This window comes from Elephas maximus, chromosome 12 (assembly GCF_024166365.1).
Source record: "Elephas maximus indicus isolate mEleMax1 chromosome 12, mEleMax1 primary haplotype, whole genome shotgun sequence".
In the NCBI taxonomy this organism is placed as follows: domain Eukaryota; kingdom Metazoa; phylum Chordata; class Mammalia; order Proboscidea; family Elephantidae; genus Elephas; species Elephas maximus.
This window is the reverse complement of record NC_064830.1, coordinates 62,818,529-62,836,927: the sequence shown is the minus strand read 5'-3', so window position 1 is coordinate 62,836,927 and position 18,399 is coordinate 62,818,529. Positions and strand designations below refer to the sequence as shown.

The window sequence follows — 18,399 nt, the reverse complement described above, 5'->3', positions numbered from 1 at the left end:
CAGTGCCCAGAGCGGCCCCGCGGGGACCAGAGAGCGTCCCGGCGTGCTCTGCGCCCTTCTGCAACCACTTCCGGGGCGGGCAGCGGGGCCGACCAGCTGGGAGCTGTGGTGGCGGCGGCGCGGAGGGAATCCCGAGCGCGCGCTGCCCAAGATCGCGGCCCGGGTCGAGGGAGCGCGGCGAACGGCCTGCGGGATTGGTGGCGGCGGCGGCCCGAGGGTGGCCCTAGGCCTGAGGCCCACCGCAGGTAGGCTCTGCGGCTTCCAGGCTGCCAGGTGCCGGCACCTGCGCCCGCGGAGGCCCAGCCCTGTCACCTGCTCCGCGTATAACTTTATGATCCGACCTTCCTCTTCTCTAGCTGTTCAGTGAGGATAATAATGCCTTGTGAATTATAGGGTTACAGCGGGGAGGCGACAGGGGATGCCCCCGAGGCGTCGAGACAGGTTGTTAACTAGGATGAGTGTTGTGAGTCTTGATAGCCCGCTCCCTGCTGCAGGCTCCCCGGGTCGTCGTAACTCCCTCTGTCCTGGCGGGAGGGGGTGCCCTGTGGGCCTGACAGTGGACCACCAGCGTCATTTATTCTAAGTAGTTATTTGTGGGTTTACTTTAAAAGTAACGGATATTTAGCATTTAAAAAATAGACAGAATCGAAGATAGACAATTAAAAGGTCCTATCTCCAGTTCTGGAGCCCTGGTGGCTCAGTGGTTAAGAGCTGGGCGGCTAACCAAAAGGTGAGCAGTTTGAAATCACCACCCGCTCCTTGGAAATCCTATGGGGCAGTTCTACTCTGTCCTGTGGGGCCGCTATGACTCAGAATCGACTGGACCGCGGTGGGTATCTCCAGTTCTCCTTCCTGAAGATGAGTTCTGGAAGCAGTACACAAAAAGTTTTCTACTGTGTATAAATATGTGTGTGAATGTGATCCCATTTTATTAATAATTTATTTCCCACGTGTTGTAGAGCATCTGTCAGAAATGTGGTAGGGTGGTAAGGAAATAACGGTAGTTTTATCACTTGGTGGTTCAAATAGCTGCTAACTGAAAGGTTTAGCCATTCATAGGTGCCAAGGAACAAAGGCCTGGTGCTCTACTTCTGAAAAATCAGCCATTGACAGCTTGATGGAGCACAGTTCTACTCAGACACATGAGGGGTTGCCATGAGTTGGAATTGACTGGAGGTGGCAGATTTGTAGCCCCGTAGCACCCACATCCTCTCTCTGTAGGTTTCTCGAGTCGGGATCTGGTTCTGATTGGCCCTCAGCACTCTGAAGGGTCCTGGATATGTGAGTGTCCTGTCAGTGGCAAGATCACATGGGCCCCACCCTGAAGGAGGCATTTGAAGTAGAAGACACACCCCCACAGAAGGCTTGAGGGGTGTATTGAGAATGGCCCTGAACTGTCAGCTTATTTGGACCCTTGTCCAGGCTCTGTTGGCCAGGACTGTTGACGGTGGGCTTTTGGATCTTCCAGGTGAGGGGTAGGTGATCTCAGGTCCTGCCAGTGTGAAGACGCTGTGGTTCCAGGAAGCAGGGGTTTGCCCTTAACTTTGTAATGTGTTTGCCCCATCGCACACACAGGTACTCTCCCCAAGGGACTTTAAATTCTTCGTTCCCCCACTTTGGTGCCTTTTTTGTTGTTTGACCATCTTGGCTGTCATCCGGGAGTCGAAAGTGTTCTTTAGAGACTGAGATCTTAATGGCATTTGTGTGAACTACGATGGTGTCTGTAGCCTTTAGGTCATTTGAACATCGTATGGCCTTCTTTGTTTTCTCCTCTCCCTTTTCTACACTTGCTTTCTTGTTCTTTTCCACCCTCAGTAAAAAGAAGATATCGCTCCTGGCCCTAAGAGTTCCACTAGAAAGCTAATGACTTGGTCTTCATTAAGTTGGGATTCCTGGAATAAAGGACCATGCTGGGTTGCCATTACCAGCCTTGTCCCATCTCAGGGGAAGTGTCCTCCAGATTTATCCACCTGGCACATCCCCCTCACCTTGCCCTCTTCCAGGGAATGCTTAGAGGAATTTCTAGTCACCTGACATTTGCTGAGCACCAACCACATCCTAGTTTCTGTTTCAGGGCTTTCTTTCCATTTTTTAAAAATCTATTTTTAAAATTCTCACACTCATGTTGATGTTCGGATTTATGAGTCGTAACAGATGCTTAGAGTCATTTATCTACCACTACAATCAAGATACAGAACAGCTCCATCACCCGGAAAATTCCCTCCTGTTGCCCCTTTGTGGTGTGCCCCTTCCCACCCTGTACCACTGATCTGTCCTCCAACTCTGTGGCTTTGGTTTTTCCCAAATGCCATATAAAAGGAAGCATACAGTAGGCAGCCTGCTGAGTTTGGCTTCCATTTAGTGTAATGCATTTGAGATTCATCCATGTGTTGCATGTATCAACTGTTCCTTCCTCTTTATTGCTGAGTAGCCTTCCATTGTATGGATGTACCACAGTGTTTTCACCCATTCTTCCATGTGTTTTTAACAGCAGCCCTGGGAGGTATTAGGAATACCCCCATTAGACAGTGAGGAGCAAGAGACTTGGAGATGCTAAAGAACTAAGTTGTGTTGTTGGTGTTTTTTTGTTTAATTGTGGTGAAAACATACATAACATACGCCGTCTCAACAGTTACTACAAGTACAGTTCAGTGACATTGATTACATTCAAGTTGTGCACTCATCTCACTATCCTTTTCCAAAATTGTTCCACCACCATTAACATAAACTCACTGCCCCCTAAGCAAACACTCCCCCTTTCCACCCCACCCCGTAACCACTTAATAAGCTTTGGTTTCTATGTATTTGCTTATTTCATGTGAATGAGTTCATATAGTATTTGTCCTTTTATGACTAGCGTATCTCACTCAACATGATGTTTTCAAGGTTCATCCATGTTGTGGCATGCATTAGGACCCCATTTCTCTTTATGGCTGGGTAGTATTCCATGGTGTGTATATTCTACATTTTGCTTATCCAGTCATCTGTTGGTGGACGTTTAGATTGTTTCCACCTTTTGGCTATCGTGAAAAGTGCTGCAGTGAACATTCGTGTACATTTTTGCATTCCTGCTTTCAAGTCTTCTGGGCATATACCTAGGATTGGGATTGTTGGGTCATATGGTAGTTCTGTAAAGTATTATAAGGACATGTGCAAAGAGCTGGAGATGGAAAACCAAAAGGGAAGAACGTGCTTGGCGTTTCTCAAGCTGAAAGAACTGAAGAAAAAATTCAAGCCTCGAGTTACAATAGTGAAGGATTCTATGGGGAAAATATTAAATGACCCAGGAAGCATCAAAAGAAGATGGAAGGAATACACAGTCATTATACCAAAAAGAATTAGTCGATGTTCAACCATTTCAAGAGGTAGCATATGATCAGGAACCGATGGTACTGAAGGAAGAAGTCCATGCTGCTCTGAAGGCACTGGCAAGAAACAAGACTGTAGGAGTTGATGGAATATCAGTTGAGATGTTTCAACAAACAGATGCAGGACTGGAGGTGCTCACTCGTCTGTGCCAAGAAACATGGAAGACAGTTTCCTGGTCAACTGACTGGAAGAGATCCATATTTATGCCTGTTCCCAAGAAAGGTGATCCAACCCAATGTGAAAATTATAGAACAATATCAATATCACACGCAAGCAAAATTTTGCTGAAGATCATTCAGAAACGGCTGCAGCAGTATATCGACAGGGAACTGCCAGAAATTCAGGCCAGTTTCAGAAGAGGACTTGGGACCACGGATATCATTGCTGATGTCAGATGGATCTTGGCTGAAAGCAGAGAATACCAGAAGGATGTTTACCTGTGTTTTATTGACTATGCAAAGGCATTCGACTGTATGGATCGTAACAAATTATGGATAACATTGTGAAGAATGGGAATTCCCAAACACTTAATTGTGCTCATGAGGAACCTTTACATAGATCAAGAGGCATTTGTTTGGACAGAACAAGGGGATACTGATTGGTTTAAAGTCAGGAAAGGTGTGTGTCAGGGTTGCATAATTTCACCATACCTATTCAGTCTGTTTGCTGAGCAAATACTACGAGAAGCTGGACTATATGAAGAAGAACAGGGCATCAGGATTGGAGGAAGAGTCATTAACAACCTGCATTATGCAGATGACACAACCTTGCTTGCTGAAAGTGAAGAGGACTTGAAGCACTTACCAGTGAAGATCAAAGACTATAGCCTTCAGTATGGATTGCACCTCAACATAAAGAAAACAGAAATCCTCACAACTGGACCAGTGAGCAACATCATTATAAATGGAGAAAAGATTGAAGTTGTCAAGGATTTCATTTTACTTGGATCCACAATCAACAGCCGTGGAAGCAGCAGTCAAGAAATCAAGAGATGCATTGCATTGGGTAAATCTGCTGCAAAGGACCTCTTTAAAGTGTCGAAAAGCGAAGATGTCACCTTGAGGACTAAGGTGTACCTGACCCAAGCCATGGTATTTTCAGTCACATCATATGCATGTGAAAGCTGGACAATGAATAAGGAAGACTGAAGAATTGACGCCTTTGAATTGTGGTGTTGGTGAAGAATATTTAGTGTACCATGGACTGCCAAAAGAACGAACAAATCTGTCTTAGAAGAAGTACAACCAGAATGTTCCTTAGAAGCAAGAATGGCGAGACTGCGTCTTACATACTTTGGACATGTTGTCAGAAGGGATCAGTCCCTGGAGAAGGACATCATGCTTGGCAAAGTACAGGGTTAGCGGAAAAGAGGAAGACCATCAACGAGGTGGATTGACATGGTGGTTGCAACAGTGAGCTCAAGCATAACAATGATTGTAAGAATGGTGCAGGCTTGAGGCTGCGTTGGCATCTCCTGTCTGGAGGGGGGATGGGAGGATAGAGGGAGTTGGAAGCTGGCAAAATTGTCACGAAAGGAGAGACTGGAAGGGCTGACTAATTAGGGGGAGAGCAAGTGGGGGTATGGAGTAAGGTGTATATAAACTTATATGTGACAGTCTGACTTGATTTGTAAACATTCACCTGAAGCTCAATAAAAGTTAAAACAAAAAAAAAAAGAATGGTGCAGGACCGGGCAGTGTTTTGTTTTGTTGTGCATAGGGTCGGAACCAACTTGGCAGCACCGAATAACAAGCAATAGTGGTAGTTCTATGTTCAACTTTTTGAGGAAACTTTAAACTGTTTTTCACAATGGCTGTACCATTTTGGATTTTTACCTGCAATGGATGAGGGTTCCAGTGTTTCCACATCCTCACCAATACTTGTTGTTTTCCAGTTTTTTGATCATTGCCATTCTAATAGGAGTAAGGTGATAATCTCATTGTGGTTTGATTTGCACCTCTGTCCTATAGGGTCGCTGTGAGTCGGCACTGGTTTTTTTTTAATGCCTAATGAGGTGCGCTGGTGGTGCAGTGCTTAAGCGCTTGGCTGTTAACTGAAAGATTAGTGGTTCAAACCTACCAGCCACGCCATGGGAAAGATGGCATTCTGCTTCTGTAAAAGATTTACAACCTTGGAAATCCTATGGAGCAGTTCTGCTTTGTCCTGTAAAGTGGCTATGAGTTGGAATTGACCGAACGGCAGTGGGTTTAATGACTAATGAGTCAGAATAGATTCCATGACAGTAGGTTTGGTGTTTGTTTTAATGGCTAATGAAGGAGCCCTGATTGCACAATGGTTAAGCACTTGACTGCTAACTGAAAGGTTGATGGTTTGAACTCACCAGCCACTCCACTGGAGAAAAGACCTGGCGATCTGCTCCCATAAAGATTACAGCCTAAGAAACCCTATAGGCCAGTTCTGCTCTGTCCTGTAGGGTTGCTGTGACTCAACAGCACACAATAACAAAAACAATGGCTAATGATATTGAACACCTCATGTGCTTGTTGGCCATTTAGATACCCTCTTGTGAAATATCTGTTCAGTTTGTCTTTTTATTGTTAAGTTATAGACTTTTTAAAAAAAATAATTTTTATTGTGCCTTAAGTGAAAGTTTACAAATCAAGTCAGTCTCTCACATATAAACTTATATACACCTTACAGCAGTTCAAATCCGCCAGGCGCTCCTTGGAAACTCTATGGGGCAGTTCTACTCTGTCCTATAGGGTCGCTATGAGTTGGAATCAACTCAACGGCACTGGGTAGGTTTTTTGTATATACTCCCATTTACTCTCCCCCTAATGAGTCAGCCTGCTCCCTCCTTCCAGTCTCTCCTTTCGTGACCATTTTGCCAATTTCTAACCCCCTCCACCCTCCCATCTCCCCTCCAGACAGGAAATGCCAACATAGTCTCAAGTGTCCACATGGTGCAAGTAGCTCACTCCTCATCAGCATCTCTCTTCAACCCATTGTCCAGTCCAATCCATGTCTCAAGAGTTGGCTTCGGGAATGGTTCCTGTCCTGGGCCAACAGAAGGTTTGGGGACCCTGACCACCGGGGTCCTTCTACTCTCAGTCAGACCATTAAGTCTGGTCTTTTGTGAGACTTTGGGGTCTGCATCCCACTGTTCTCCTGTTCCCTCCGGGGTTCTCTGTTGTGTTCTCTGTCAGGGCAGTCATCGGTTGTCGCCGGGCACCATCAAGTTCTTCTGGTCTCAGGATGATGTAGTCTCTAGTTCATGTTGCCCTTTCTGTCTCTTGGGCTCATAATTACCTTGTGAGCTTGGTGTTCTTCATTCTCCTTTGATCCTGGTGGGTTGAGACTCATTGATGCATCTTAGATGGCCGCTTGCTAGTGTTTAAGACCTCAGACGCCGCACTTCAATGTGGGATGCAGCATGTTTTTTTAATAGATTTTATTTTGCCAATTGACTTAGATGTCCCCTGAAGCCATAGTTCCCAAACCCCTGCCTCTGCTTTGCTGACTTTCGAAGCATTCAGTTTATTCAGGAAACTTCTTTGCTTTTGCTTTAGTCCAGTTGTGTTGACCTCTCCTGTATTGAGTGTTGTCCTTCCCTTCACCTAAAGTAGGTCTTATCTACTATCTAATAAGTAAATAACCCTCTCCCACCCTCCCTCCCTCCCCCCCTCTATTAACCACAAAAGAATGTGTTCTTCTCAGTTTAAACTGTTTCTCAAGATATTATAATAGCGGTTTTATACAACGTTTGTCCTTTTGCAACTGTCTAATTTCACTCAGCATAATGCCTTCCAGGTTCCTCCATGTTATGAAATGTTTCACAGATTCCTCACTGTTGTTTATTGATGCATAGTATTCCATTGTGTGAATATACCACAATTTATTTATCCATTCATCCGTTGATGGACACCTTGGTTGCTTCCATCTTTTTGGTATTGTAAACAGTGCTGCAATAAACATGGGTGTGCATATATCTGTTCGCGTGAAGGCTCTTATTTCTCTAGGATATATTCTGAGGAGTGGGATTGCTCGATCGTATGGTAGTTCTATTTCTAGCTTTTTAAGGAAGCACCAAATCGATTTCCAAAGTGGTTGTTCCATTTGACATTCCCACCATCAGTGTAGAAGTGTTCCAATCTCACCACATCCTCTCCAACATTTATTATTTTGTGTTTTTTGGATTAATGCCAGCCTTGTTGGAGTGAGATGGAATCTCATTGTAGTTTTAATTTGCATTTCTCTCATGGCTAATGATCAAGAGCATTTCCTCATGTACCTGTTAGCCGCCTGAATGTCTTCTTTAGTGAAGTGCCTGTTCATATCCTTTGCCCAATTTTTAATTGGGTTGTTTGTCTTTTTGTGGTTGAGTTTTAGCAGAATCATGTAGATTTTAGAGATCAGGCACTGGTCAGAGATGTCGTAGCTGAAAAATTTTTTCCCAGTCTGTAGGTGGTCTTTTTATTCTTTTGGTGTAGTCTTTAGATGAACATAGGTGTTTGATTTTTAGGAGCTCCCAGTTAACAGGTTTCTCTTCGTCATTTTTAGTAATGTTTTATATTCTGTTTATGCCTTGTATTAGGGCTCTAACGTTGTCCCTATTTTTTCTTCCATGATCTTTATCGCTTTAGACTTTATATTTAGATCTTTGATCCATTTGGAGTTAGTTTTTATGCATGGTGTGAGGTATGGGTCCTGTTTCATTTTTTTACAGATGGATATCCAGTTATGCCAGCACCACTTGTTAAAAAGACTGTATTTTCCCCAATTAAGTGTCACTGGCCCTTTGTCAAATATCAGCTGCTCATATGTGAATGGATTTATATCTGAGTTCTCAATTCTGTTCCATTGGTCTATGTGTCTGTTGTTGGACCAGTACCAGGCTGTTTTAACTACTGTGGCTGTATAATATGTTCTAAAATCAGGTAGAGTGAGGCCTCCCACTGTGTTCTTCTTTTTCAGTAATGCTTTACTTACCCGGGGCTTCTTTCCCTTCCATATAAAGCTGGTGATTTGTTTCTCCATCACATTAAAAAGATGTAGCTGGAATTTGGATCAGAAGTGCATTGTATATATAGATGGCTTTTGGTAGAACAGACATTTTTATAATGTTAAGTCTTCCTGTCCATGAGGAAGGTATGTTTTTCCACTTATATAGGTCCCTTTTAGTTTCTTGCAGTAGTACCTTGTAGTTTTCTTTGTACAGGTCTTTTACATCTTTGGTAAGATTTATTCCTAAGTATTTTATCTTCTTGGGGGCTACTGTGAATGGTGTTGATTTGGTGATTTCCTCTTGAATGTTCTTTTTGTTGATGTAGAGGAATCCAAGTGATTTTTGTATGTTTATCTTGTAACCTGAAACTCTGCTCAACTCTTCTATTAGTTTCAGTAGTTTTCTGGAGGATTCCTTAGGGTTTTCTGTGTGTAGGATCATGTTGCCTGCAAATAGAGATAATTTTACTTCTTCCTTGCCAATCCGATGTCCTTTATTTCTTTGTCTAGCCTAATTGCTCTGGCTAGGCCTTCCAGCACAATTTTGAATAAGAGCAGAGATAAAGGGCATCCTTGTCTAGTTCCTGTTCTCAGCAGAAATGCTTTCAGGCTCTCTCCATTTAGGATGATGTTGGCTGTTGGCTTTGTATAGGTGCCCTTTATTATGTTGAGGAATTTTCTTTCTATTTCTATTTTGCTGAGAGTTTTTATCATGAATGAGTGTTGGACTTTATCAAATGCCTTTTCTGCATCAATTGATAAGATCATGTGGTTTTCGTCTTTTGTTTTTTTTATATGGTGGATTACATTAATTGTTTTTCTGGTATTGAACCAACCTTGCATACCTGGTATAAATCCCACTTGGTCATGGTGAATTATTTCTTTGATATGTTATTGAATTCTATTGGCTAGAGTTCTGTTGAGGATTTTTGCATCTATGTTCATGAGAGATATAGGTCTATAATTTTCTTTTTTTTGTGGTATCCTTACCTGGTTTTGGTATCAGGGATATGCTGGCTTCACAGAGTGAGTTACGTAGTATTCCATGCTGTTCTATGCTTTGAAATACCTTTAGTAGTAGTGGTGTTAACTCTTCTCTGAAAGTTTGGTAGAACTCTGCAGTGAAGCCGCCCGGGCCAGGGCTTTTTTTTTTTTGTTGGGAGTTTTTTGATTACCTTTTCCATCTCTTTTTTTTGTAGTGGGTCTATTTAGTTGTTCTACTTCTGATTGTGTTAGTTTAGGTAGGTAGTGTGTTTCTAGGAATTCAGCCATTTCTTGCAGGTTTTCAAATTTGTTAGAGTACAATTTTCCATAGTAATCTGATATAATTCTTTTAATTTCAGTTGGGTCTGTTGTGATATGGCCCCTCTCATTTATTATTCAGGTTATTTGTTTCCTTTCCTGTATTTCTTTAGTCAGTCTGGCCAGTGGTTTATCAATTTTGTTAAGTTTTTCAAAGAACCAGCTTTTGGCTTTGTTAATTTTTTCAGTTGGTTTTCTGTTCTCTAATTCATTTAATTCTGCTCTAATTTTTATTATTTGTTTTCTTCTGGTGCCTGATGGATTCTTTTGTTGCTTGCTTTCTATTTGTTCAATCTGTAGGGACATTTCTCTGATTTTGGCTCTTTCTTCTTTATGTATGTGTGCATTTATCGATATAAATTGACCTCCGAGCACTGCTTTCGCTGTGTCCCAGAGGTTTTGATAGGAAGTGTTTTCAGTCTCGTTGCATTCTATGAATTTCTTTACTCCCTCCTTAATGTCTTCTATAACCCAGTCTTTTCTGAGTTATAGACATTTTTAAAAAATATATTTTAGGTGTTAGAGACTTGTCTGATATATGATTCCCGAAAATTTTCTCTGAATCTGTAAGCTGTCTCTTCACTTTTTGATAAAGTCCTTTGATGAAAAAAAGTATTTAATTTTTTTGAGGTCCCATTTATCTGTTTTTTGCTACTTGTGCTTCTGTTGTCGTAACTGATAATGCATTGTTAAAAACTAGGTTCTACAGCCTTGTCCCTACATTTTCTTCTAAGAATTCTACGGTTTTAGTTTTCATATTTAGGTCCCTGTTCTGTTGTGAATCGGTTTTCGTGTATGGTATGAGGCATGGGTCCTTCTTCATTCTTCTGCATGTGGAAATCCAATTTTCCGAGCACCATTTATTGAAGAGACTGTTCCTTCTCCATTAAATGGACTTAGCACCCTTGTCAGAAATCAGCTGATCGTAGATGTGTGGATTTATTTTGAATGCTCAGTTCTATTCCATATATGTCTTTAAGTATATCTGTAGCAGGCTGTTGTAATTAGTGTGGTTTTATAGTATGTTTTGAAATCAGGAAGTGCAAGTCCTTCTACTTTATTCTTCTTTGTCAAGATTAGTTATTTGGGGTCCCTTGCCCTTCTTATAGAGTTGAGGATTGGCTTTTCTATTTCTCTAAAGAAGGCTGTTGGAATTTTGATGGGAATTACATTGAATTTATAGATTACTTCAGGTAGCGTCTTAGTTAGTGAGTGGTGCTATAACAGAAATACCACAAGTACATGGCTTTAACAAATAGAAATTTATTTTTTCACAGTTTAGGAGGCTAGAAGTCCAAATTCAGGGTACTGGCTCTAGGGGAAGTCTTTCTCTCTGTCAACACTGGGAGAAGATCCTTGTCTCTTTCCAGCATCTGTTCCTTGGTGATCATGTAGCATGGCATCTGTCTACTCCCATCTTTCCTTGCTTGCTAGGTTGCTTGCTCAATCTGCTCTTTTATATCTCAAAAAGATTGATTTAAGACATACCCTATACTAACACTGCCTCCTTAACAAAACAGAGAAATCCATTCCCAAATGGGATTATAACCACAGGTATAGTAGAATCTATAACATATATTTTTAGGGGGCACAATTCAGTCTAAACAGATAATATTGACATCTTCACTATATTAAGCCTTCCACTACGTGAACACAGAATGTCCTTCCATTTATTTAGGCCTTCTTTGATTTCTTTTAGGAATGTTTTATAGTTTTCTGTGTACAAGTTTTTTATCTTTCTGGCTAAATTTATTCCCAGGTACTTTATTCTTTTAGGTGCTGTTATAAATGAGAATGTGTCCTTAATTTCCTTTTCAGCTTGCTCATTGCTGGTATATAGAAACCTGACTGATTGCTGTGTGGTGACCTCGTACCCCGGCACCTTGCTGAATTCATTGATTAATGCCAGTAGCTTTCTTGTATAGAATCATGTCATCTGTGAAAAGGGGTAATTTTACTTCCTCCTTCCTGATTTAGATGCTTTTTTTTCTTATCCTAATTGCCCTGGCTAGGACTTCCAGAACGATATTGACTAGCAATGAGGAGAGTGAGCATCCCTTTCTTGTTCCTGATCTTAATGGGAAAGCTTTCAGTCTTTCTCCATTGACTACGATATTAACTGTGGGCTTTCATAAAGGCCCTTTATTGTATTAAGGAATTCCCCTCTATTCCTGTCCTATTGAGTGTTTTTATCATGAAAGGGTGTGGAATTTTGTCAAATGCTTTTTCTGCATTTTTTGAGATGATCATGTGGTTCAGAGCTGAATTTTGATCTAACCCCAAGTCTAGGGATCTTTCCCACTATACCCAAGAACACTTTTGGTCAAATGACCCAATTACCATTTCTTTACTGCCCAGCCAATAGCCCGTCAGGCTCCTTGAGTTCCTGAGAGTTCTCTTTTCAGGATCTGTGGTAAGAAGCTTCTGAGGGTGAACATGATGGAGCTGCCCAAACCATATGACACTTGACGAAAGATAATTGTATACTAAATATCACTGATAGGGTAGTAATGGGTGGCCTACTGCAGTTTGGAGGAAGACCATCTTGTTTCATGCCTGGAACAGCCAAGAAGGAAAGCCCTAACCTCCGTGCCTCCTTCCACAGCCATGTCGGAGCTCAGCGATGAGGCCAGTGAGCCGGAACTCCTGAACCGCAGCCTGTCCATGTGGCATGGGCTGGGTCCACAGGTCAGCCGGGAGGAGCTGGATGTTCCCTTGGATCTGCACACCGCTGCTTCCATCGGCCAGTACGAAGTGGTAAAGGAGTGTGTCCAGCGGTAAGAGGGACTACGAAATGTCCGTTCTTCTCAGATTTGAGCGCCGTTGCATTGTTAGATCCCATGTGAAGATATCTGTGATCTAACAAGGCCACAGGGACAGACATTTCATGCATGTGGAGTGAATTGACTCCCATTTATCTTGGCCAGTTGTCAGTAATGATGATGCGGGGGAGGTTTTCTTCCTAGGAAGAAAAAGAAGGATGTAAACTTTTTTCAGCGGCTTATAAACAATATGAACTTCAAAATTTAAACACGGTAAGTATATAGTTTTCACTAAGTCATTGCAAGAACCTCAAAAACAAAAGATAGAAGCCGGTGACTGTAAGGCCTTCTTTGCCAGATGGGTTTGTTTTTATCTCTAATGCCCTCCTATCTCCTGTAGTTTCTGCTGTAGAAAAGGAAGGGGGCTGGGTTTTATCTCCCCTCTGGAGGGTTGCCACCTGAACAACTGCTGACATGCAGGTTTTTACTAACCTGTATATCCATATTAAAGGAGCGCTGGTGGTACAGTGGTTAAGCACTTGGCCACTAACTGAAAAGCTGGCAGTTGGAACCCACTCAGTGGCTCCTCAGGAGAAAGAAGCTGGCAATCAGCTCCTGTAAAGAATATAGCATAGGAAACTCTATGGGCAGTTCTACTCTGTCTTACAGGGTTGCTATGAGTCAGAATCAATTCGGTGGCACCCAAGAACAACACAATATACGCATATTAGGGTCTGTGGATGGCGCAAACAGTTAAGTGTTCAGTTACCAACTGAAAGGTTGGCGGTGAGTCAATGCAGAGGTGCTTCTAAGAAATTCCTGGCAGTCTACTTCCAAAAAATCAGCCATTGAAAACCCTATGGATTATAGTTCTACTCTGACACATATGGATGGGGTCACCATGAGTTGGAATCGACTTGACAGCAAGTGATTTATATGTATATTAATTCCCCAAACAACAAAGTCCCATGTCTTATTCTTAGTACAGTGTGATACTTGCTGTAATTTTTGGAAAAGGATTCGTCTCCACCCAACTTTAAGCTTCCTCTGGTTCCCATGTCTCATTTAATAACTTGGAGAAATGACCTACGTCTATATCTGAATGAGTCTCACCTGTGCCTTTTCCAGTGCCCAGTGAGCCTGTCCTCCAGAGCATAGTGGCAGTCACTGCTCTGGAGTGGCTGCCCGGGCGTGTGAGTCTCAGAATCAACAGGAGACTCTGGTGCCTGCTGAATAGTTGTCTGGTACAGCTTAATGTGTGTATACCTGTGAGAGCCACTTGTTATTGTTACCTCTGCCAGAGGCAAGAATTGTGGACAGGGAAGGTGAGGCCAGGCTGGGGGGACATAACAATGCAAGATGCTCCTGGAAGCAGATATTCCTTTAAGTGTGATTCCTCAACCCCAACCCCCCCTCCCAGGCTGGGAAGTCCGCTTTTTTTTCCCCCTATGAGAAGACCCATTTCTAGAATTTTCACAGAAATCAGCAAGAAAGACAGGAGTCTTTGGTCACGGATTTGTCACAAATGTTTCTGTAGGGTAAGGTGACAAAGGAAGAATCAGTTGCGGTGGGGCTTATCCGCTGTCAGAGTCCCTCCCTCCTTTGTCGCCCTCCCTACCAGCACTGGACTAACAGAGTCTAGTTGATTTTGGTGGGTGGTCAAGGGTCTGGTCCAGGGTATCTCAGTCTCAGCACTCTAGGCATTTAGGGCTGGATTACTGTGTGTCATGGGGCCATCCTGTGCACCATCGGACACTTAACAGCACCCCTGGCCCCCACCCACTAGATGCCACTAGTAACCCCTTCTGTTGTGACAACCAAAAAGAAACGTCTCCCCAGTTGAGAGCCACCTGTGTAGTAGCTGTTGTGTGGAGAAGAGCACTGCTGATCTTGGGCAGGAGGGGCCAGTGAGAATATGGAATAAGAACAGGGGAACAGTGCTGAGAGGTATGGACTTTGCATAGCAGGCTTGTAGGAAGCATTTCCCTGTCTTCCTTTTCCCTGACAAGGAGCCCTGGCGACACAATGGTTAAGTACGTGGCTGCTAATCAAAAGGTTGGCAGTTTGAACCCACCCAGCAGTTCTGTGGGAGAAAAACCTGGTGATCTGCTCCTGTAGAGATTGTTGTTGTTCTTGTTAGGTGCTGTCAAGTTGATTCTGACTTATAGCCACCCTACGTACAACAGAACGAAACACTGACCGGTCCTGCGCAGTCCTCACAGTTGTTGTTATACTTGAGCCCATTGTTGTAGCCACTGTGTCAATCCATCTCATTGAGGGTCTTCCTCTTTTTCGTTGACCCTCTACTTTACCAAGCATGATGTCCTTCTCCAGGGACTGGTCCCTCCTGGTAACATGTCCAAAGCATGTATAAAGATTGCAGCCTAGAAAATCCTATGGAGCACAGCTCTACTCTGTAACACATGGGATCACCGTGAGTTGAACATCAACTTGCTGGCAACTAACAACAAAAAAAGACTTGGCCAGGGAGTATCTAGGTCAGAGATAATGCTGTTTCCTGTCAACCCTTCTCGGTCTTTCTCTGCCCCAGCCTCGCCACTGGCTGTGAACCCTACACGAGACAGCAGGGCATGGCTAGCGTGTCTTGCGTTTGTTTAGGAGAGAGTTAGATTTGAACAAGAAGAACGGTGGTGGCTGGACCCCGCTGATGTATGCCTCTTACATTGGACATGATACCATTGTGCACCTGCTGCTCGAGGCGGGGGTGAGTGTGAATGTGCCGACCCCGGAAGGGCAGACTCCACTGATGCTGGCCTCCAGCTGTGGCAACGAGAGCATCGCCTACTTCCTCCTCCAGGTGAGCTGCAAGGGTGCCTGGGCCCAGAGATCAGAGGGCTCTCCCGGCCGCCCAGACCGAGAGGGCACCATCGCTTCTATCGCTTCTGACTCTTCCAGCAGGGGAGGCAGGCAGTAATGAGCACCCTGTGTTCTTTTGAAGCAAGGTGCTGAGCTGGAAATGAAAGATATCCAGGGCTGGACTGCTCTCTTCCACTGCACCAGCGCTGGGCACCAGCAAATGGTCAAGTTTCTCTTGGACAGTGGAGCCAATGCCAATGTGAGGTGAGTACACAACTTTCAGTGGTCTGGTCTTGGTGGATGCCAGGAAGGGCAGCTCTGGGGGCAGCTAAGCAGAGTCAGAGCAGCCTCTGCCATGGATGGGAGGTCAAGACAAAGGGGCAGAGTGGAAGGTGTCTCACCACACCCGGGACCTGTGAGAATCTGCCCTTTTATGCACCTGTCAGGAGACATGGGTGCATCACTGTAAGCTCATGGAGCCTCCTTGTCTGTATCTGAAAACCAGGGCACCCACACCCATGTTGTACATGCACCAGTGGTCTAACACACCGTGGCATTTGGCCAACAGGTAGTAGGCACCAATTCTTTTCTCTTACTTGCCTTTGTCTGTATCAGATGAAGTGATGTTTTGAAAACAGTCAGGAGTTTGATAAGCTGGGACTGGGGTTTTGTCTAAAGCATATATGAGAATAATCCGCTCTTAACACAGCAAGAGCCAACACAGCATCCATTACTGCTTGGTTCTGTGTACTCCACTGATGTTGGCCATTGTAAGACATGCTGTAATTGTATGTGCCACTAAGAAAGAAAAATGCTACTAAATAACATTCCACTCACCCGTGGATTGTGAGACACATTCTGATTTCCGAGATGTTAAAATGGTAAAACCGTTTTTCCTAGAATGATGGAAAACCAAGTGTTTAGCGTGGTTCTTGCCTTCTAGACCATCTTGAAACAAGTAAGGATATGAGGCAATCTGAAGGCAGTGCTAAGTTAACTATAACCAAGCACATAGAGTGAGCATTAGGGACTAATTAAGGACAGGTTAGATTAATGTCCCTGGGTGGCACGGTTAATGTGCTCAGCTCCTTATAGAAAGGTTGGTGGTTCGTGTCCACCCAGAGGCACCTTGGAAGAAAGGCCTGGTGATCTTCTGAAAAATCAGCCATTGAAAACCCTATGGAGCACAGTTCTACTCTGACACACATGGGGTTGCCAGGAGTCAGAGTTGACTTGATGTCAACTGGTAGACGGGTAGTACTTGGAGCTTTTAGGGAGGGGTTCCTGGAGGATGTTGAACTCAATAGAGAGGATTGAGGTAGGTGGTCAGGGGTAATTCAGTTTTCTGTGAGCAGTCCAGGGCAATGGCTATGTTCTGAGCATGATTAAGTGGAGATTTAGGAGGCAGCAGGTGGGAACAGCAGCTTAGGAGGAGGGGAATGGGGGACGACTTGTCTTTAGGTCAAAAGGCCACAGCTGAGGCCCAGACCAGACCAGTGAATGAGACTGTTAATATTAACTGCTCTCGTTCTCATCTTGCTGGTTTTTGTGAGCAAGAGGCCTCTGCCCTTAGAGATGGGTGACCTGTGTGTTCGCTCGGTTTTGTCTTCAGCAGGAAGCTTTGCCTGGGCAGGACTTTTCCTCTTTACTCTCTGACTGTGGCCTCTATCTTGCAGGGAGCCGGTGTTCGGGTTCACACCTCTGATGGAAGCCGCAGCTGCTGGCCATGAGATCATCGTGCAGTATTTTCTGAACCATGTAAGTTGACACTGTTTATTAGCTTATAAATTAGCCACAGCAAGTGAGGAATCACGCCAGTGAAGTAGAAACTATAACAGAATGTTCTCGTTCCACAGAAATAACTACCCTCCATCCATGTATTTGGGGGACATTGGATGGAAAATGGACATTCTCATGATTGTCCACTGGAGCTTAGCATTAGAGGTATCATGGAGACTAAAAATGAACATCTGCACCTGTAATGACATTGGAAATACTTTTATTTGAAGACTGTGGGAAAGCAGATTTTAAAAAGTGAATAGTACTCATAATCCTGTCACTTTACAAATTATATAGAATAAGAAGGCAAAGCTCTTCCTCCCTTTTCCCTCCCTTCTTCCCCTTCCCAAGATTTGCACTGTTTTTGTACAAAGCCTCCCCAGGTTCATTCCTCTGCTTGCCCAGGTACACTGTATGTTTCTCTATAAATGTGCAAACACATCGCTTTTGGTTTTGAACAAAAATAGGATTCTACTATGTATTTGCTCTGCACCTTTTAAAAACTCACTTAATATCCACTAGACATCAGTCATCGCATGATTGTATTTTGCAAGACTGAGGATTTCTTCACTGCAAATACCTTTTTTTACCAACATAAACAGCAACTAACTATACACATGGACCTTACCAGATGGAATACACAGGAATCAAATCGATGACACCTGTGGAAAGAGATGATGGAAAAGCTCAGTATCATCAGTGAGAACAAGGCCAGGGGCCGACTGCGAATCAGACCGTCAATTGCTCATATGCAAGTTTAAGTTGAAACTGAAGAAAATTAGAACAAGTCCGTGAAAGCCAAAGTACAACCTTAGGTATATCCCACCTGAATTTAGAGACCATCTCAAGAATAGATTTGATTTGTCGACCACTAATTACAAATACCAGATGAGCTGTGGAATGACACCAAGGACATCATACATGAAGAAAGCAAGAGGTCATTAAAAAGACAGGAGAGAAAGAAAAGACCTAAATGGATGTCAGAAGAGACTCTGAAACTTGCTCCTGGACAGGGAGTAGCTAAAACAAAAGGAAAAAATGATGAAGTAAAAGAGCTGAACAGAAAATTTCAAAGGGCGGCTTGAGAAGAGAAAGTAAAGTATTATGATGACATGTGCAACGACCTGGAGATAGAAAACCAAAAGGGAAGAACACACTCAGCATTTCTCAAGTGAAAAGAACTGAAGAAAAAGTCAAGCGTCGAGTTACAATACTAAAGGATTCTATGGGGAAGATATTTAACGATGCAAGAAGCATCAAAACAAGATGGAAGGAATACATGGAGTCAGCATACCAAAAAGAATTGTTTCACATTCAGCCATTTCATGAGGTAGCATATGATCAAGAATGAATAGTATCAAAGGAAGAAGTCCAAGACGCGCTGAAGGCATTGGCAAAAACAAGG

The 18,399-nt window shown here is 43.4% G+C and overlaps 1 protein-coding gene across 8 annotated transcripts in view; it reads left to right on the top strand.

The window, feature by feature from the left end:
* Nucleotides 1-54: 54 nt before the first annotated feature.
* ANKS3 (ankyrin repeat and sterile alpha motif domain containing 3) overlaps nt 55-18,399 on the top strand; it is a 47,228-nt gene continuing 28,883 nt past the window's right edge. For 4 of the 8 annotated variants that reach the window (XM_049902986.1, XM_049902987.1, XM_049902985.1 and 1 more), the window contains exons 1-5: nt 55-245; nt 12,242-12,413; nt 15,018-15,216; nt 15,358-15,479; nt 16,892-16,973. In XM_049902986.1, the coding sequence (XP_049758943.1) occupies nt 12,244-12,413; nt 15,018-15,216; nt 15,358-15,479; nt 16,892-16,973 (573 nt within the window). In that variant the 5' untranslated portion in view covers nt 55-245; nt 12,242-12,243. Of the gene's footprint in view, nt 246-12,241; nt 12,672-14,949; nt 15,217-15,357; nt 15,480-16,891; nt 16,974-18,399 lie in introns of those variants that run through there. The other 4 variants (XM_049902990.1, XM_049902989.1, XM_049902991.1 and 1 more) reach the window with 4 other exon arrangements.